Source organism: Oryzias melastigma, linkage group LG5 (genome assembly GCF_002922805.2).
Source record: "Oryzias melastigma strain HK-1 linkage group LG5, ASM292280v2, whole genome shotgun sequence".
Classification (NCBI taxonomy): Eukaryota; Metazoa; Chordata; class Actinopteri; order Beloniformes; family Adrianichthyidae; genus Oryzias; species Oryzias melastigma.
The window spans coordinates 19,954,390-19,975,863 of record NC_050516.1 but is presented as its reverse complement, the minus strand read 5'-3'; the positions used below and the strand labels follow the sequence as shown (position 1 = coordinate 19,975,863).

Here is a 21,474-nt window from a genome sequence, read left to right as displayed (position 1 = left end):
AAGTAACCAGTATCCAAATAACCTTTAGGGATTTGTACTTCATACTTTTACTTGCAAAATGTACTCTTCCCTCTCTTATACTTTTGTTTGTTTCCTGGTAAACACTTTTTGCAGAGAAATTAACAGCCATCACTTTTTGTCAGAATAACTATTCTCCTCCTTTTTAACATGTTCTTGCTAATCCTTTTTTTTAATTGTGTTTTTGTTTTCTGTAACCAAAGTTATTTAAGTTCTAAACAGACCAATCAGATGGCTCAATAAAAGTAGATTTTCAGATATATTTAAGCAGAGGTTGACCAGATTTTATGGGCAGATCATTAAATTCCAAATAGGGTAAGAGTCATCACAGCTACAGTTCAACTTTTTACCACACGCTAACTGTTGCTGCGTGGATTCTTCTAGTTTCTACCAAAGTCCATAAAAATATTCTGTTCAATCTCTCAATAATGGCAAATATAGTTGACAGCCAGAATATCTCCCTAAATGAGTGTTTCAGCTCGTGTAAACCCCTGATTCTGTAGTTTTTGTAACTGGTTAAGGGACAGCATATGATGCAAAAAATATCCTGTCAACAACTGTAACAAGCCATTGTTAGTCCGTCTGTTCTACACAAACATGCACATCAACACCCTTTCTCTAGGCTCTGGATCTGTTTGACCTTTTTGGAAAAGAGCAAAAGTAAGAGATGCATTTCAAAGAAATCTTCCAAACCCAAATGTTATTGTTTTTCTTCTCTTTGTGCCTGCTCATGATATGTTTCAGGGACCCCGGCCCTAGTCTGCAACAATGAAGTTCAACTTATTCAGAACGCCACAGGCGGTGGCCGCCGAACCCACCAGTGGCACCACCGTAACCATGGCTACCTCCCCAGCTGTGGTCTCCACCACTGCCCCGGACATTTCTGGCTCTAACAACACAGAGATCAGCAAGAAGGACATGTTTGGGGAAATCAAAGACAAATTCTTTAATGAAATTGATAAAATACCCCGTGAGTAACTTTAAGCAGAATTGTGATGTTCTTTAGATGGTTATTGAGAAACCCAACTAAAGTCACAAAGACTTGTCTTTTTTCCAAACCCAACAGTTCCGCCGTGGGCTTTGATTGCGATCGCTGTGGTAGCTGCATTGCTGGTCCTCACATGCTGCTTCTGCATCATCAAAAAATGCTGCTGCAAAAAGAAGAAGAACAAGAAAGGGAAGAAGGGGAAGGATGGCTTCAACATGAAGAACATGGAGGGAGGCGAGGTATGGTGTCTCGTGCTTAAAATATGCAGGAAAGTCAGGGATGTTCTTATTGTATCTAACTTCTGCTTTTCCTTATATAGTTCAAGCTTTACATTATTTCTAACCCTGATCATTCGGACCACCATGACAACAGCTAACTGGGTTGATCTTTTACCAACTTCTCTTATAGCACGGGCCAAAGAGGACCCAAGGACAGCTCTGTTACCTTCCATCCATTCATTAGTGTTGGTTTAAATGTGTGACATATTCCATTGTGATCCCTGGTGAAAAATGACACACTTTGTTATGAGGTGGCAAAGAATAATGAGCACCATGAAATAGGGAAGACGTTTTTGTCCGTCAGTTGGAAAAAAAACAAAAAAACATAGAAGGCAACTAATGTAAATTAGGACGCAGTGAAACCTTCAGCAGACTTTCAAGGTAAAGCGAATGGCAGATAAAATATTAGATAATTGTTTATTCAGGGACTAGTGGACCATCACAACACTTTCTCCTGTTTTGACTCGAACTGTTGTCCATATTTTGAATTCAATGCCCTCTTCGTACAAGTGAATCATTTCTGCTTCACGACTGTGCCGTCAGTGCCGTTGTTTTTTTTTTTTTTCGTCGTGTGTTTGGTGTGTTGTGACTTGAATTTCTATCTCTCTGCTCTCCTCTTTTTTCTACTTTTTGTCTGTTTTGTGTGTGCCTCGTGTTTCATGACTGTGGTGGACTCCTGCTCTACGGTAGGTGGATAGCTCCATTTGATGCTCTCCGTTCCCCCAAGGTTGGAGGGGGCGGGGTTTGTGGAATGTCAACCGTACCTTCATTTTTGCTTTCCCCCCTCGTTTTGTTAATTTTGTCATGACAGCTTGGGAATGTTACAAAGAAAAAGCTATAATGTTCTCCGAAAACCCAGGAGAGTAGAGTGTAAACATCTAACAGATTTTTCTCCTAGACATTGTCACTGTAACTCCCAGCAATATGGAAAGAATTGAGTTAAAATGCGATATGCCACTGATATGCAACTGTATCTATGCATGTGATGAAGGGCATGGTTGGTTGTTTGAGAGACATAAAAATACTGATGAAAAGCTGCATGAAACTATCTCAGTCTTCTAGATATACAGTATAGTGTATGAGGAGGTACTGTGAACGGCTCCATTTCAGCCTCTCCTCATAAGCTCATAAATACAGTTTGGGTTAGGAGCACTTTTTCCTACACAAATAGTAGCAAAAAAAAAAAAAAAAGAAGATTTGTAAATCTATTGATAGTTTTCAGTCTGTTTTTTGCTGCAGAACTTCATAATCCATTTAATTTTCTAGCAGTTTTGTAACAATTAGCTTCTGAAAAAGAGTCCAAAATAAAGATATGAGGAGTAGCTTTAGTTTGGGGTTTTTGCAGCTAATTTGAACACCTAACGTCACCATTCAAGTCTCTTCAAACACCCAAGTGCCTTTCAGAGCTGGATATTCACTCACCTGGTTAACAAGCTTTTATTTTACACCATCCAGAAAATGAAAGTATACACATGTACACAGTAATTTGTTTTTATGATCTGGATGACCCAACAATGATCTTATGTGAGCAGTAATGAATAAGGTTTATCCTGGAAATAAAGATGAGACCAATCCTAACTTTTGAACAGATAGGTTAGATCTACTTTAAAGGGCATAAAATGGGAGACTAACAACAGAGTGCCTCCTTTAGCCTCGACTAAAGCTGTTGATGAATTAAATATTCAAAGAGTAACTAAATAACAATCAACTGGAAATAAATACGGTCTGTCATGAAAGACACTTTCACAGATGAAATTACTCAGAGCTAGTTTACATCAAAGTGTACATGATTTTAGTGAAGTACAGTGGGGGAAAATCTGAAAATTATTGTTGTATAAGTGTAAAAAAAGTACAACTTGTTTTACCTGCTTTTATTTTTAACAAAGTGCATGTTACAAATGCAAGTGCTGCTCGTTTACTGTGGGACAGAGATACATGTTTCAAAACGTAGACCCACAGCATCCTCCTTAAGTTTTTTTTTTTTTTTTTTTTTTTTTGCTTGTTTGCCCAAATTACATTAAAATTGTATTTTTACCAATTGGATTTTAGTCTTTGCTAGCACAAATGATGAAAACTGTAACTCTTCAGAACAAGGGGGATTTCACAGTGATGGGCGACTTCTGGCCTCAAGGGTCAATGTGCCTGCATGATTTCCAGATATCCAAGCCATCATGGCTGATTACCTAGTTCAGGTGTGTCCATGCCAGAGCAGGGTATGTTGGATAACGTGCAGAAATGCACTCCTCGAGGCCTGGAGTTGCCTATCCCTGACCTAGACTATGAGGTCATGTAAAACTATCAAAAAAAATATTTATAACCTAATTTCTTATTTATTTAATATACAAAAAAAGCTTTTCTTTTCTTCAACTGTTCTGGTTTGTCATGCTGTCATTGTTGTGAGGTAGTTCAGAAGGGATGGTTAAATCCACTGTAAAATCTGCTCAGTGCTTCAGTGAAATGATCAAACATCTATTTCTCAAACACACTTTTAACATCATTGGGACACCTGCTGCATTTATAATCCCTTCAATAGAATTAGCATGCAATGCCTCCACTGACTCTGGCTGTTACTATGCAAGCATGTGAAATGAAATTCCCACTGATGATAAAACACAAATAGTAACAAGGACTTTGTAATATTTTGGCCATGTTAATACATAATTATAAGTGGGGAGTTTTGTCCTCATTTTGTTTATTTATTTATTTATTTTTTTATCACCAAGTGCTGGATAAAAAAAACAGTGAAGAACACATTTATTTTCCACTTAAAAAAAGCTCTTGGAGCTCTGGTGTCTGTGGCATGCTATATGATGGGGAATGTTGTCATGTAGTTCTTTGTCCAGCGCCTTTTCAAAGTGTTTTTGTTTATTTTCCAATGCGCCAGAATTCATCAAACAATGCACACCAGGATGATGACGATGATGAAGGAGAGACTGGGATGACGGAAGAAGAGAAGGAGGAAGAGGAGAAGGAACAAGAAAAATTGGGGAAACTGCAATACTCGATTGATTATGACTTTGAAAACACAAAGGTTTGTGGCTATATCTTCATGTATACAGAAATATTCTTAAAAGCAATTGCAATTTGCATTTTTGAACTGGAGTATTACCATTAAGACACATGACGGTTGATCGTCAGCTACTTTGGATTTCAAAAAGGCCAAATCAGTAGTTTGAGTTTTATCTAGTCTACTGCTTGTTATCTTCTCTTAATGTTATCTAGTCTTAATGGTGCATGGTAATTATGGTGCTTTTACAACATCGTTTTTTTTGCTTGCACCAAAAAAGTTTGTGGTTATTATAAACCTGAAATACAACCACAAGGGGGTGCAGCCCAGAGCTTTCCTGTACCTGAGTCCAGGTAAATGCACAGGGTGTGTCAGGAGGAGCACCCGGCATAAAAACCAAAGCTGAATCAATCATTAACCATAAACAGAACTGTCTTACCAGATTGTTATTAGCCCAGGCTAATAACAACTGCCACTAGTGCCCCTGACCTACAGGAGAGGCGGTGAAAATGGGACTGTGAAGAAAAGGAGGATGAAGGTGTATTTGTAGAAAGTAAAAAAAGAAAAGAACATTGGATTCAGAGTGAGAGATCAGAATGTTGGAACTATAACAAAGAAAACCAGAGATTTGCTCAACATTATGAAAATAAGAAAAATCTTGTATGTTCAAAAGACCAGATGGAAAATGAGCAAGGATTACATATTTACAACAGCTCCAAGCTGGTGTAGATCGAAGGAGGAACAATCTAGAAATGATCTTGAAGGAGGAGTTTGCTAAAAATTGTTCTTTAATCAGAATCAGATTTTTTTTATTATTATTATTTTTATCCCAGGGAGTAATTGCATTTTACAGCAGAGCTTCTATTACTAAAATTCAACATGGTGAACATATAAAAAAGAGAGAAAGCTATTTGAAAACTGACAGTGTTCAAACCAACAGTCTGCAACATGAAATATAGAGAACCGTCACGTCACTTTCTAAGATTGGCTTGTTCTTATTGAAGTGTTGTGCAATCCTTTCACCACTGAAAGAAACGCTCAGTTCTAGTTAGTCTCACTGACCGTAAACTTCTGTACTGATCCAGGATATGGTGGAGGGGATTGGTGGAGTTATCCAGGCATTTGAGTAAGACTGTGTAAGTCTGAGGCACCGCCACTCCGTGGATGGGTTCAGATGCAGTCGTAGGGTTAGCAGAATGGGGCATGTAAACAGTTACAATGTCTACAATGAGTGAGAATTTACTAGGCAAGCAATATTCTAAGGTAAAGAGGGTGTCGGATCGGGCAATAAGTCTGAATCTAAAGGTGTGATATTGAATGCTGTATGTGGTTATGCCCCTCCTGGTAGGATATGAGCTACAGGAAACTAAGCGTTTCTAGAGGGAAATTGATAAGATGATCGGGGGAAACAGACGAGTCACTGGGTAGATTGTTGTGCAGAACAGAATGAAGAAGGACATATGATGTTGGACTTAATGGCAATGGTTATTTTTGATTGCAGAAAAGAGGACAGACGGACAAATAAGAGTGGAGGAAGGGGCGCACAAGTTGATACAGTTTTTCCAGATATTGTAACCCCAGAGAGATTAGTTATGGCAAAGTCGTGACTGTGGAGCATGCTGCCAGACTGCATAGGATGGTGGTGTGTAGGATGACTCAGATGATGGTGTGTAGGATGACTCCGATGATGGTTTGTTGGATGACTCCGATGATGGTGTGTAGGATGACTCCTATACACCGATGGTGGGGAAGATGAAGAGAACATGGGCAGAGCAGAGGACCAAGTGGTAGTTGATAAAGGAGGAATGGTGTGTGGTTTTTAGGGAAGAGTTGAAACAAGCTTTGGAAGTTCAGATGACTGGACAGGTACAGCTAGAGTGACTGAGAGGAATTATAATAATAATAATAATTATCTTGAATGAGGAGATTTGGTGGTAGAGTGAAGAAATTTAGGAGGTTAGGTAAGAAAAAGCAAGACACTGAGAGGACAGCATACAGAAGTACAGGGAGATACCGAACAAGGTGAATGTAGAGGAGCCAAACAATAATGAACTTTTGCTGGAAGTAGCAGAGTTTTGTGAATGAAGCCTGACAAACAAGACATATTCTATGATAAACTGTTGGGTTGTTAAATTGCTTGCTCCCCTTGCCCAACCTGTCTGGACAACTGGAAGACAACATTTTATTAAAACCGTTTTCATTATTCTGACTCTTCACCTGTTTTTGGTTTTCTGTCCACAGCTGACAGTTGGAATCCTTCAAGCTGCAGACCTCATGTCCATGGATTCAGGTGGAACTTCTGATCCTTATGTTAGAGTGCTGCTTCTCCCTGACAAGAAAAAGAAGTTTGACACCAAGGTGCACAAGAAGACGCTGAACCCTGTCTTCAATGAGACTTTTGTTTTTAAGGTGGGTTTTACTGCTTGCATCACTTGACCAAATGTAGCCTCAATAAAAGAAATTACAGTTTTGATTTAATTATAAACTGCAAAAAAATGTATTTGTGTTCCTCAAATTGTTTTAATGAGAAGGTCTGAGCATCGGCTTAGACCTGTCTGGATTGATAGGATTGTCTGCTGCTCCCTGTTTTCACTAATGAGCCCCACAGAGACAGCACGAGTGGCCTTGGGTCAAGCTCGAAGCTTCCTGGTCAGCAGAGAAAATAAATAAACTAACAGAATCCATGCTTTGTCTCTGACTGAGGAACAGATCAAGTTCTACATCACCAAGCTTAATGCTAGAACGTTTTTTCTTTAAGTCAAGAGGTTTTGAGTTTGTTTAGACAGGACACAGAAATTTGAATGTATGCAATCAGTAATACAATTTGCATATAATGTCCTCCATCATGCGAAAAAAAAGGCCACAAGAACATGTTAAAAACACACAAATTTCCATTAGAGTGAGTCTTCAAGTCTTAAATATTTGTCTCTTAATCTTTAGTGAAAAATATTCTTTGATCATTAAACAAAACCTCTTCATTTCTATCTAACAGGTTCCATATGAGGAGCTGGGAGGGAAAACGCTGTGTATGTCTGTGTTTGACTACGACAGATTTTCCAAACATGACGTCATTGGAGAAGTCAAGCTGCCCATGAATACCATTGACCTGGGTCGACCGATTGAAGAGTGGCGAGACTTGGAGAGCGCTGATCAAGAGGAGGTGAAATTTAGAATCATCATGACTAAAGACACACTTTTGGAACACAGGGAAATGGATGTTCTAAATTTTCCAGATGTGATCCGGGGAAAAAAAAAAATCAATGAAGACGAAAGGCTCTGCTAAAAATCTTATTTTAGGTTAGTTTTTTTGTCAAAACCAAATTTATATATTTTTTTCATTGAATCACAGTTGATAAAATATAGATGATGTAATGCCAACAACTTGAGCCTTTCCAGTTGTGAATACCATTTTTCTTGATATTTTAATGAGAGTTTGACCTCAGAAAACAATGAAAGAACTAAATGAAACTTAATTCATTGCAACTATTTTGGATGAATTATGAATCACTGCAATGGAGTGAGCTATGGCAGACTGATTGATGTATTAAAGATAATATCAGATAGTATAGGAGATGGAAAGTTTGATCAAAAATGCCGTGTGGAAATGCAGGCATGGCCAATTTAGCATAAGCATGGAATGTTAAAAAGTAAAGGGTTGAGTCAGACAATTTGCTGCTTTGACAACTTGCAGCTTCAAAAAGAATAGAGGTGTTTTTTAGCTTATCTTTTACCAACAGCAAATGCATAATTGGAATCAAATTCTTAAAAAGGAATGAAATAAACGTCTAGACTTTGGCCTTGATGGCTCTAGGTGTGATATCTGCAGTGTCTTTAGCAGAAAAAAAAAAAACTTTTCTTTTCAGGAAATAGAAATATGCAAATGTGTGATGAGCAAATCTGTTTGTCATTTCTCTGTCCTCTCTGTCTGCTCAGCCGGAAAAACTTGGAGACATCTGCATTTCTCTCCGTTATGTCCCAACTGCCGGGAAACTGACCGTCTGCATCCTGGAGGCAAAGAACCTGAAGAAGATGGATGCCTGCGGCTTGTCTGGTATGAAAAAGCGTGATTAGCTCAGACTTTTAATTGTGTCATTTTAAATCAGTAATAGGTATTTGTAAATGTGAGTATATACTGTATACTGTATGTTTGAATCAGATTGCATAAGTAGTTGTTTCTCACAATGTCATAATGTTTGCTGTTTTGGCACCTTAAGAACAAGAAAATGAAACCAAATGCAATGAGCTTGATTTAAAAAAAATCTCTTAGAAAACATTTCAGTAATGCTTTGCATATTGTGAACACTGGAAAGAAACCATTCTGCATCTGCTGTACCTCAAAAATAATCAGATAATGCAAATTTAATGACTGAAAAAACAGCATTGTGACTTTGAATAATATGGGTTCTCAGCGACATTTCATTATTACATGATCTAAAATGCTATAAATGTCGACAAACTTGAACTTATGATTACAAATTCTTCTGAAATAATGTGAAAAATGTTGATTTTGTTTAAAAATGTTGCTGCAAAAAGCTACAGAAATAGTGTATTTTTTTTAATGTTTGCAGTGCGTTTGTAGTTTTGATTATATGTTGTTCAAAAACACTAAATAATTTTCATTTCAGATCCGTATGTGAAGATTCAGCTGCTGCAAGGTGGTAAGCGTCTAAAGAAAAAGAAGACGACGGTGAAGAAGAACACCCTTAACCCGTACTATAATGAATCCTTCAGCTTTGAAATCCCACTGGAACAGATGCAGGTAAAGACATGCTTCAAAGCAGTGATGGCAATTTTAAAAATCTATGCTGGCAGAAAATTAAAACAGAACAGAAAAGATAAATACACACACACACATATATGTATATATATATATATATATATATATATATATATATATATATATATATATATATATATATATATATATATATATATATATTTCAGGAATACAGAACAACATCCTCAGGATAATAGAAATACATATTTTTCTCCTACGTTCTTGTCAGAAAATCTTGGTGGCCGTCACCGTCTTTGATTATGACAAGATTGGAAAGAACGACGCCATCGGGAAGATCTTTGTCGGCAGCAAAGCAACTGGCTTGGGCCTGAAGCACTGGTCCGACATGCTGTCTAATCCACGCCGCCCCATCGCCCAATGGCACGTACTGCAACCTGAAGAGGATATTGATGGTCAGCTGGCAGCCCTGTTCGCAAAGAAGTAGCACGCTCCATCAACCAGCTAATGTCCTTACTCAAAAAAAAACTTCCCTCATTCTCCCCTCATTTTGCATGAATCCCAAAAAAATGACCGCTATGAATACTGCTCAGCAAAAAAGAGACACTTAGAATATGTTCTCATTCATGGTTAAGTCAAAGAAAACTCCTTTAAAACTTGGGATCTCACTTGTTAAAGTGACACGGTGAAAGCAGAGACAAGTGTGGTTGGATAATCCACTTGAAGTCTCCTGATCTGAAGATACATTAGGGTTCTGACATTGGATAAAGGTCTTTTTGAAAACATTGCTGGATATAAAGCTTTAGTTTAGTTGTTAGAGCATGCTTTATTTACCTCAACACTGCTGTGCACACACTGGAACCAGTATTTTACCTTGTTAATCAGCGTGCTATAACCTGCAATAAAAAGTACTGCTGTACTAGTCACTGAGTTGGTTTACATCTATTAAAAAGCAGTAGATATAAGAACATAGAGAAGGGATGAGGTCAGGGAATCAATGCTGCAGCAGTCCAGCTAGAATAACATGTTTGTTGTTCATTTTGTTTTGTTGCAAAAGGTGCATCTATGCATTCAGGCTTTTATTCAGATGGATGGGATGTAGGACAGGAGTACAAGCGTGCCTTCCTGATGTGATGCTTTGAGATACCTGTTGGGTTGTAAGAATTGTCTTCTAGAGGGTGAATGTTATCCAAAAGCTGTCATGGACACTGTGAATGTGCCATGAGGTTTTTTTGTGTTGATACACTTGGATATAAAAGCGCACTTATCCAGTGGTAGAAGTGCCATCGGTCGTGTTTTCTTTAAACATTGTCTCGTCTATGGACTGCTATTGTTGTGTCTCCCATTTTCATATACAAGATGTTTTTTGTCCAGACCTGAATTCTAAATGTACGCTGCAACTGCTGTCTGTTAAGTGTTGTTAGTTCAAGCGTAAAATGCAACTTTGTAGAATGGCACCTGCTGAGTGAAACATGCAATACAGCACACAACTCTGGACCATCGGCTCAAACCAAATAGAAAATGAAGCATGTATCATGCCTCGTATTATTTTCTTAGTGCGCTTTTGAATCCTAAAAATGAAATGCTGCAGAGTGGGAATGCTAGAACTTCATTATAAATGTTGTGCGGTGTGCAGGAGACAAAGAATACTGAAAATAAACAAGTGTGTGCTTTCATAATCAGGTAATAAATGACGTCAGGTGACTTTATGTTATATTTCTTTATATGTAGCCATATCATTTCCTTTTTGTTTAAAATAACTGGTGTCCAAAAGCTTCCAAAACATTACCAAACTATCAATTTCAGTTTTTCTATGTTAATGGACTCTTAAAGTTATCAATGAAAGTGAGGAAAGACAGCCAATTAGTATTAGTATTCTTTAGTTTTTGAAGGGTGTTTGCAAATATAACAATTTGCTCAGCTTAAAAAGTAAAAGAATATTCCTAATTGACCTCCATTTGCAGAATAAATACATTCATTGCTGCAGACTAACTATAAAAACGTTAGCTAAAACAAGAAATGATCAAACCTGCCTTGTTTTTACTCAAAGCTGCACTGTCAATTTCTAAATGAAGATTTGATGCAAAATTAAAAGAAAACACAAATCTCTTGAAAGATCAACCTATTTGTTATTAAATGGGCTTAGATTCCTGTTTGTGAGATGCATTAACAATCAGAGAGCCTGGATTAAAAGAACAGTCAGTTGCGTCAACAGGCTTTGATCCTGAGGCAAACTCCCTCTTTAATTTTGGATTCAAACCTACTAATCTTCTACTAACCTAACAAAACAAATACAGTTTTTTTTAATTAAGGACTTACAACAAATATACAGATTTCAAAAGATTCACAGGATTAACTTAATAATTTGGATCATTTTATTTCTTTCAAAATTCTACATTTACTTATTGCTTCCATATGGTTGAAGATATTCAGATAAAATAAACAAAAAAATAAAACTCCCAGCATGCTATCATTCCCAGTTTGTCTTTCTATTATTACAATTATGCATTACGCAGATTTGTTAATAGGCTACAGCATGTAAGTACAAGTATGTAAATAGCAGCATGTTTTAAAGAGAAACTAATTCTATTGTGTGTGTGTTTGTGTTGTGAGTAATTTTTGATAATAAAAGTGTAAAAAAAATAAGAAAGTGTATTCTTTTTTATGAAACAAGAAACACATCTGTATGTCTGTTACCGATATTTAGACTGGGTCAAAGCATTGTGTGTGTGTTTGTGCATTTATGTGTGTCTCATGTTGAACTCCAATATTTTGTTCAAAATGCTGCATGACTGAAATTCTGTGTTTTCTGCGCTGATTTATTGATTTGGGGCAGCAAGTTAGGCAATTTTGTACATCTGCTTGAACAGTTGGTACCAAAAACCGAAAAGTTACACATTTCTATCAGTAATGGTTCATGATAATCTTGAAGTCTCCCTTGAAAGAGAGATCTCATCTCATCTTTCTGGTAAAATAAATATTTTAAAAAAGTGTATAATCACAAAGAGACATGCAAATCCCTTTACTTTTTTATCAGATCTACCGTGGCCTAATTTTATCAATCAAGGCTCAGTTTCCATGAAAACTATAGTTAAACTTCTTAAAAAAAATACTAATTCATAGTTTTAGATGTTTCTTTTAACTTTTGTCTGCCCTTTGTTGATTTTTACAATAAATCTCAATAAATAAAGTTGCCATTTTTATTTCAAACTTGTTTTAGACCAAATCCAAATTCTTTGTGTTTTATTTGTGAAGGGACATGCCATTGCTGTTCACAGTGCTATATCGATGTTTTTGCTGATGTCAAATAAAACTGTTAAGTTAAATTAAATTAGTTTGAAAAATAAAAAAGTAGTTTTATTAATAAATTAAGTGATAAATATTGATAAATTGAGGATTTAATTCTTCTTGACATTAAGAGAACCCAATCAACACGATGTACTAATCTTTGAGGTAAGGCTGCTGCTTCACTGTCATTTTAATGTTACAAATCATCACCTGATCTTCAGTTAAAGAATATCTTTTTACTTAGTCACTGAGCAAATTGTCAAGGTAAATGTTTGTGTGTTGAGTCTTGTTTTGTGTTGTATTGGTGTGTCGTTTACCCCACTTTTTGTAAACTGCTTAACTTAATGTCTTTACTAAAAAAGTCCAGTAAAACAAAGCTTTAAAAAATACCTAAAATGTTAACACGTTTCATTACAAGAAATATTAAAATAAATACAATGGAGAACAAAAACATAACTGTGTTTTGTCACAATGTAACCACTGGAAATAAAACTGATTTATTTACTTGTTTTGTTCGGTATTTCGGTGCATATCAAATCCATGTTCAAGTGTGGCCAGAAGATGTCAGTGCTGAGCCACTCATCTTATTGGCTGCAGTGTACATGATACCTTTACACACAAATACCCACTCTCGAATAAATCAGAAAACAAAATATACGAGTATTTCCAAACTATTAGAGCTCAAGTGATTAACATTTAAGAGAAATACAGGTTTTTAATTCATGCTGTTGTTTTTTTCAGAAATAATCAAATAAATAATACTCCAAACTGATTTTTTTATACTTTTTGAGATATGTAGAACATCCATCTTCTGCTTGTAAGTATGGTATCATAGTCTTCATGTGGATCAACTCAGAATACAGTTTCCTTGGTGATGCTCCTGTGATGATACTTCCGCTGGCTTGTTAGCAGAAATCAATATTAGCGTTAACATACATATATACTTATGTATATTTTTATAGATGTATAAACAGTAACATACTAAAGACTTGGTATAGTGAAATTACTTTATTTATTTATAAAAAAAACAAACAAAAAAACAATGATCAAATGAGTCCACTAAAACACTATCACAAACTATATATTACTGTCATATTCCTAAGTTATTACAAGTAATTCAGTATTTCTTCCTTTAAATAGTTTTGATGTTACATTCATGTAGTTGTTCTTCTTAAATTTGGCAGTGGAATGTTCCCCCTATGGATGAAGAGTGCATTTACCAAAGTGAACAAATCGCAAACAAACTAACAATATACAGTTTATACTTGTGTTGTGAATCTATATATACAAGTAATACAATTTAAATGCATAAAAATAGGTTAGTTGATATAGTTCAAACTATTATTTCAGGTATTATGGACTAGAAACTGATGTTTTTGCAAAAAAACACATTTGACAGACTCTGCACAGACACTCCTTCACTCAACCAGCTGAGCTAATGAGCAATCAGACTTTGAAGCAATGGATTTTCCCACTTCACTAAACATAATCACCATAACCAATTTTACATATAAGGAAAAAAAAACAGCTGCTGTTTGATAGTTGATCTGAAGTTTTAAATGTTCATAGGATTTCCATAAGGTTATGTTTGTGTGTTGGTTTCCACTGGCGTTTTTTTAATTTCATTTGGAAAGTTTTGTGATGACGCGGATTAAAGCTCCATTCTCATCATTGAGTTTCTGGTTCTCCATCATCAGCTCTGTTTTGGTCTGTGGAGACAGAAGCATAGACACAGTTACAGATTGTTTAACACCATTAATGTCTTTTTTGTCCTGAACGTTTTTTTTTTATACAGGCAAAAAAAAACATCATAAATACATCACTTAGCTTGAAAACTAATTTCTGGTATAACAGGTTACACAGTGTAAGAGTTCACTATGTCAGCCAAAGATGTTTCTTCTTGCCTGAACAAACCTTGTAGTGTAACATTTTTGAAGTGAGGAATCATCATGAACTTTTGTTGTGACGCAAGTCTTCTAATAAATCCTGTGCTGGAATGTGCTCCCTCGTCCCCATAAGAGTTTGTTCGGTTTTCAGGTATGCTTGTGTGGACTCATAAAATCCTCTTGAATGAATGTGTCAGTGAATAAGAAACGCTTTCTCTTTGCATAATTGAAGATGCATTTTTGTGGTAAATTTGCTCTGACTAACAGCATGTTGACAATCAGGTTTGCTTCCTGCTGGGGTAGATATAGTATGTGGTTACACTGAAAACACAGTACTCTAACTCAAGTACAATAGCCTTGATCAGTTTCTATTTTTTAGTTTGAATGGATTTAACATTTCTGTCATTCTAGGTACACATGATAATATCTGGACGATGTGAGAAAAGATACAATTGCATTTGAATTCACTCGCTACAGTGCACTAAATAGCGTGTTTTCTGTTTTGTAGAAGTTTCCGAATCTACAATTCCAAGATTCAGTGCCCTGAATATTTCCCAGAAGTCTAGTGTGCATCATTGCTCAGAAGATTGGCAAATATACTGTAGACCACAATGCATTGCGTTTGAACAATGTTATTTGAAGAATGGCAGGAACTGATTATGCAAGGGGGATGATGTATATTAATATGCTTATGTATTTCATTTTTTATTAATTATTCAAGTTTTTATCATTAAAACATATTCGATGTATGTGTAGTCTTCCTAAAATGTTCATATTTTATAGGTTTTTTAAAATGGCAAAGGGGTGGTGTCATATTTGGTGTTTAAGAAAAAAAAAAATGTGAGCATGTGTCAGAGCTGCATTCAAATCCAGGGATGGATGGTCCTGAGCTATATCATCTTTAGGGGGTTAGAGAGTAGTGAGTGAATTTGAACATAGCCTTAGCCAGTTTTGAAAATACAAATACAAATTCAACATCATGCAATACTGTTAACCATTGCTGCACATCAAGAAAATCCTTGTTACTGACAAAAACAGACAGAAAACGTGTCTTTTCCCCTTGATTTTTAACGTTGGAAAAGAAAATCTTATAATCTTTGTTTTTTCTGTTATTTTTGAACATGAGAGCAAAAATAAATGTACAATCTGCCNNAAAAAAAAAAAAAAAAAAACACAACAGCTGTAATTTTCCAAGCACACAATTTGCAAATTTGTTGCTTTTGCTTGCTAGCTATCTAGCAAGCAAACTGTAGCTAGCTAGCTAGCTAGTTTCCCCACTTGGGGAAACTGCTGAAATTAATGAATTTGTATTTAGTCTACTTGAAGTAAAACGTAAATCATTAGGCAATAACTTTTACAATGCCTAACAGAAGTTTCAATAAATCTCACAAAAACAGCTGTCATCACAAAAGAAAAGAGTATGAGGAACTATCAATAAAACAGCCACAGATTCTAAACTTGCGCCCTCATGGATTAATGCGTCTGTAGCAAGGGTCTATATTCAGCGTCTCGTGACCTTTTGTTCACATAAAACAAGAGCTTTTTTTGTTTGCTTTGTATTCTCCCGGTAAAACACAGACAGTTGCAGGAGTTGCACAGAGTACTGATGGATCACCAGCTGCATTGTCAAACAGTTCACCCATTCCTTCTGCAGCAGAATGGTGACAAACGATGCCAGCTAAAGTCATTCAGACAAAACAGCTCAGACCAGAGCACAAAGCCCCACTGCTGCTTGGCACAGATGTCCTCCTGTTGACTCGTATACTCTTAAAGTAAGTTAACAACTTTTAAGGAGTTATATTTGTTACCTTTAACTGTTCTTCCATATCTGCTATCCTCTTTTTAAGCCTCCAACTTTCCTATGAAGATAATTTCATACATGGAGTGATGAAATACCTTTAGAAAGACAAATAAATGTTTTCACGAGTTCATACCTTTTTTTCTGCTTCGAGCATTTTTGAGCTCGAGTCACAAGTCCTCTGCTTCTGCAACAGAAGAGCAGTTGAAGGGTCTGCAGCTTTAAACAAACAAAAACTTGTCTTTTCTGACGTTTTGTTTGAACCAAAAGAGGATTCCTGCCGTCTGTACCTGTGCTGTCTGCAGCTGCTCCTGAATCACTGCAAGGTCCTGCTTACTGGTTTCCAGCCGGGACTTGAGTCTTTCATTGGTTACCACAGCCTTTTCGTACATCTAGAAAATAAGTATCAATAAAACTTAAATTCATCCAAGTGAATTGAAGTAAGCTAAAAATACTACAAATGTTCCACAATTTAACTTTGGCAACTAAATATTAGAATTCTTGACCACACTGTGATTGCATTTTAAGGTTGTAAATAGCAACTATTAAACAGTGGTGGAGCTGTTTTATATGGGGGTGTAGAAGACTTTGATAGGAAGTCGAGCAAGAAGAGTAGAGTGGAAGGCCTTTACAAATGAAAGAATCAAAATGATGATTTATTATTAAACGAATGAATGGATGAATGAATGAAATGGTTTATTTCAAGTTATCTGGTAATAATACATAAAATAAGATCTTACATAATTAATCATAAATTGATCGCTTGAAAGGGAGTGGGAGGAAGCGAACTTATATAATCCCATCCCGGTTCGACCATACCATTTTCTTTACATGACTTATCAACTTTTTTGTTTCACACATGGCCCTTTTAATGTAATAAAACCAATGTTGCTATGTATTTCCGAGCGCTAGTAGTTCAATGCTAACGTAGCTGACTGGTGACTATTGGTGATGTCATCGAGTGGGAGTAACGTCCAAATTTGAAGATACAATTTTTCCATTGCTTTCCATTTGGACGGCTAAATCTAGGGATGGGGAGAAGCTGTAAATTAAGAATTTGGATTTGGCCTAATCCTTAAAAAAGCTTGCATTGATGGTGTCTTAATTTTTGTCGCAAATTATACTAATATTGACTCAAAAATTGGGGGGGCAAGTGTGTGTGTGCTCTGTAGCTCTGCCCCTGCCATTAAACCAATGAATAAAAAACACACACATATATACAAAAATTGCCCAGAATGTAACCAAAACCAGGAAATTACTCTAAAGCTAAAAATAGATTCACATCAATACGATAAATTGCTTTAATGTATTTTTTTTGTTTTAAAATTAAGTAAAATCCATAAATGTACCTTATAATTGTTATTTGCACATGTATCTCCCTCTGAAAAATGTTCCTCTGTTGTTATTTTTTTAGTTAATTAATGTGGTGAAAAGTTGTTGGAACTTTACAAACAGTTGAGGTAAAATAACTCACAAATCCTTTGAAAGATGTTGTCTTTTTAATGAAACCACAACTGCAACTTTCCACCTTCTGTTGGTTTTTCATAATCCCCCTGAAGCATCAGTTTAGGGCATCACCTGCCTTTTTGTACTCGCTGTTCATGCTCTCCTCCTCGGCCTTTTTTCTTGCAGAAAGTCTCCTCTGTCTCTGAAGGAAGTATGACTCGGCATGATTTGTTGATGAGTCGTTTGGGACTTCAGTCTTGGTCAGGCCCAATCTTGAAACAGAATAAAGCTTTTCAGATGCTGTTAAGGCTCAAATCAACTGTGGGATTTCTGTCTTCTTAAAAAAAAATCAGTTTTTCTGTCCTTTTTGTCTTCAAACAGTAAACAAGATGAGACTAAACTTACCTGGATAGTCGTTCGTGCTGAAATAGAGAAGACGTGATTTGTGAGTTAATGTCATCCGTTTAAACTTTACTTAAGACTAGTTTGTCAAAACATTTCTACAGAAGGTAAAATCTATCAATGCATCTACAAAGTCAGATGAAGAGAACAGTTATCAGAAGGGAACATTCCATAAATTTAAACCCTGCTAAGAAGGCATGCAGTAACTTTCCATTTAAAGGTTTATAGCAGTGTTTCATACCAAAAGCAGTTAAAGGGAGACAGGGAGAGTAACTGGTTAAATAAACTGACAGCAGCAGACAACTAAACACATCCAAAAAAGGTAATAGCTCTGGCAGTGACCCGCAGATACTGCCGACTAAAGTTAGAGGGGATGTTGGGATTATGTCCCATGAGGGTTTCAATTAAAAAAGTAGAACAAGTCATTCTTTTGTGAAAGGATTATAAAATCTTCCAGGGTCTAGGTGGAATATGCATTCAGTTCTTGCTAAAAATAAATAAATAAAAATGTTGTATTCCATTTGTTTAAGTAAAATCTGTCAAATAAATTGTGTTATAAAGTTTAGACAAACAGTGACTGTTGTCCACTATGAAAATAGACTTGTGGGTTTAGTCTGTGAGAACCAGAGGGTGACGTCATTGACACTAAAATTATGCGTATCTCAGTAAAAGACCAAGTTGTGTTCAAGATCTTAATCAAGACGATGGTAGTATAAGGCAGTTCACCGCTCTTCACCAGAATTATATTTCTAACTAAAAACAAAAAAGTATAATTTTAAAGTAAAAAGTCTCTCCAAAAAATGAACTCTATTTCAGCTGAAATATGAAAATATGAGCAGTTACTTTAATTTCCATCCATTAAGATAGTAAAACCATCACAATTGTGACATTTATCTAATGATCTAGTGTTGTTTTAATGCATGCAACAGTTACAAGTTGCATCTGCTCTCTACTGAAGATCATTAATGATAACTTATATTGTCAATTTTATCTTTTTGTTTTGCAGCAACATTTAAGTTGCAAAAGATCAAATCATAATTTTGTTTTAAAAGACTAACATTGAACACAGAACACACTTCTATAAAGTTAATACTTTAAAATAATGAACTCTTCTTTCATTTTGTCACTGAAACTTATTTTAAAGGAATCCTGTACAGGTAAAAACAACAATTTTATTTATTTAGACCCTACAGGACCTTTACATCTCTAACACACTTATTTAGAACACATGAAGTTTGGTGGTTATGGATTCTGAATTGAAAAATGAAGACCTGCTTTACATTAATTATTATTAATTATCATGTTAATTAAGAAAAAACATAATTTTGTCTAATTTTTCCTAAATGGTTTCTCCATCATTAAGCTTAAGCGAATCCCAAGATCACAGGGTTTTTTTTTTTTTTTTTTTGTATGCTTGCCAGCAAATCTCTAATGGAAAATGTGAGCTTCCCGAAGGACCGGCAGAGAGATAAACATCCATAAATACTGTGAGTTCCCACATGCAAGTCCTCCAAGCTCTCTGTCTCTCCGACTCTCTGTTCCCCCTCATCATGCTGCTATACCCCCCCCCCCCACCCCCCGTTTTCCTGCTCTCCAGTAATCCAACATCAGGATGTTGTTTGCATTACACTATCAAATGAATTCTTGGTTTACTTAAATACTTGCAATTTTAAAAAAGTTACAAAAAATGTACAGTTTAAGTAAATTTAGAGTTTTGTTTGGGAAAAGTTTGACTTCAGATTTTTTAAAGATATTTAGATTTATGCAAAACATATATTTTTTTTCATTATAAAAATACATTTATTTTTTTAAATTAACTGTTGTACAAATGACAAAAAAGCTAATTATGCTGATAAAATTATTCAAGTGTAGAATAAAATAAAGAGTGCCTTTTGTCTCAAAAACATTTTCATTAAAGGAGGATAATGTCTGCATATTAAGTCAAGGCATTTAGCATTTATAGCTTTGACGTACTTTATTTTTATGCTTGAAAATCTAAAGCAAATAAAGTTAAAATACAAATGTTGCTGCCTATGGTAACTTCTGTTTAAGTCCAACTCAAAAAGGATGCTTTTATGTCAAATGAAGCCCTCCTAATGCAATCATCCAACATTATAATAGGAGGATGCAATACAAAAACACATAAAAATATTTGATAAAGAGCAAAAAATATAAGCTGTGTTTATGTTGTGTCAGCACAGTCATTTCCTTGAGGTAAACAAAAAGAATATCTTGAAGAATCAGACCTTACCCTCTGACTCCTGGTGTTGGCAGTAGATGAAGTCGAACTAGAATCATAAAACTCCTTTTTGAGGCACGGCTGATCTTTTTTCTGAGAAAGCAGAGATGACATTGCTCCCGAGTTTGTCGCAATCGCTGCATGCAGCTTCACTTCCGAGCAACTGCACCAGCAAAACCTCTTTTTATTTTAAAGCCAAAGCGGTTTCGGCGAGACGAGGAAGGGTTAACGTAGTTTCCTGTGCACACGAAAATCAGGTGTCTGCCTCCTCAGCTGAAGTGAACAATGTAAGAGTAACCTTGAAGGGATGTTAGGAATTTGCCTACCAGATGAGAATGAAAGAGAAGCACAAGTGTGAGACATTTGAGGAAGTAGGCGGGCTGTGGAGTGTGTGAGTGTCTGTGTGTATACACAGAAAAATGACAGCCTTCTTATTCATTGAGACTCTCAGTTGGCTCAAGATAATTCTACAAATTATAACAAACAGAATTTCAAATCATTACACACCCTGTGGATATTTTGAAATAGCTGAACATCCTAAAAAAGCTGTATTTGAATGAAAAAAGTGTAAAATAATACATTTCCTACATTTCTTAGACTTGCTTTATTGCTGTAGCCACACACTCATAACCACTTACAACGAATCATTTCTGATCACAGATAAACCAAAAGAATTTCAGTCCTGTGACCCCGAAAAGGGAAAAAACTAATTTAGAAAAATGGATAGATGGATAATAAAGTTTTTTAAATCAACATTTTTAAACTCCTGTCTGGACACAGCGCCCTGCAGGTGATGAATCCAATGAGTTTTGGTCATTCATGAAAGCAATCTCTTGTTTCACATGTTATCATCACACTGTTTATAGCATCCTTGCTTCTTTTTTTTTTCTTCGAGGAACCTTTTAAAAATGTATAATAATAATGAAAACAAAACTCATTATTTTTGTTATGACTGGGCTCATTTAAAATGTACATCCCAAAAGTAAACAGAAGATTTTAACTGGATCTGTGATGCGGTCAACAGTGTAAAGCTGGGTTGAGGGACTCCAGGCCTCGAGGGCCGGCCTCCTGCTGGTTCTTCATAAATTCTGCTTTTACCTGAGGTTGGTTACCTGCCTGGATCAGGTGTCTTTTGCCAATAAAAAAGGTACAAGTTGAAAACCATGTAGGTCACTGGGACTCGAGGCCTGGAGTTTTGGACATTTGTGGTACAAAGAGAGAATATATCCTAACTGTGTGGATTAAAACAAGAGCATGTTTTGGTATCTGCAAAGCCTCAAAACTTCAGCAGTTCTCTAAAGAAATATGTTTGTTTCACCTTACTCCTGTAGCAACCAAGCGCCCCCTGCTGTCAGCAAAAAGGTAAACTTTTCAATTTAGTTTTTGTTT

General features: G+C 35.9%; 2 protein-coding genes across 5 annotated transcripts in view; one reads left to right on the top strand and one right to left on the bottom strand.

Annotated features, from left to right (window-relative positions):
- The window catches only part of LOC112144925 (synaptotagmin-2), a 29,164-nt gene extending 16,346 nt beyond the window's left edge, over positions 1-12,818 (top strand). For 2 of the 3 annotated variants that reach the window (XM_024269811.2, XM_024269810.2), the window contains 8 exons: positions 763-988; positions 1,085-1,245; positions 4,169-4,315; positions 6,533-6,700; positions 7,284-7,451; positions 8,225-8,342; positions 8,917-9,050; positions 9,298-12,818. In XM_024269811.2, coding sequence (XP_024125579.1) covers positions 787-988; positions 1,085-1,245; positions 4,169-4,315; positions 6,533-6,700; positions 7,284-7,451; positions 8,225-8,342; positions 8,917-9,050; positions 9,298-9,513 — 1,314 coding nt within the window. In that variant the 5' untranslated portion in view covers positions 763-786 and the 3' untranslated portion in view covers positions 9,514-12,818. The remainder of the gene's footprint in view (positions 1-762; positions 989-1,084; positions 1,246-4,168; positions 4,316-6,532; positions 6,701-7,283; positions 7,452-8,224; positions 8,343-8,916; positions 9,051-9,297) is intronic. The other variant, XM_024269813.2, reaches the window with a different exon arrangement.
- Positions 12,819-13,039: 221 nt separating this feature from the next.
- On the bottom strand, positions 13,040-20,855 carry LOC112144926 (protein phosphatase 1 regulatory subunit 12B). Of its 2 annotated transcripts, XM_024269815.2 has the most exons (7): positions 20,098-20,854; positions 17,850-17,866; positions 17,581-17,716; positions 16,289-16,390; positions 16,135-16,185; positions 16,009-16,059; positions 13,040-14,023 (listed from the first exon to the last, which is right to left on the bottom strand). In XM_024269815.2, the coding sequence occupies exons 1-7, from the start codon at positions 20,197-20,199 to the stop codon at positions 13,937-13,939; spliced, it is 546 nt and encodes a 181-aa protein (XP_024125583.1). In that variant the 5' UTR covers positions 20,200-20,854; the 3' UTR covers positions 13,040-13,936. The 2 variants fall into 2 exon arrangements, with proteins under 2 accessions (XP_024125583.1, XP_024125584.1); XM_024269816.2 differs by lacking the exon at positions 16,009-16,059 and having other exon boundaries at positions 20,098-20,855.
- Between the last annotated feature and the right edge of the window lie 619 nt (positions 20,856-21,474).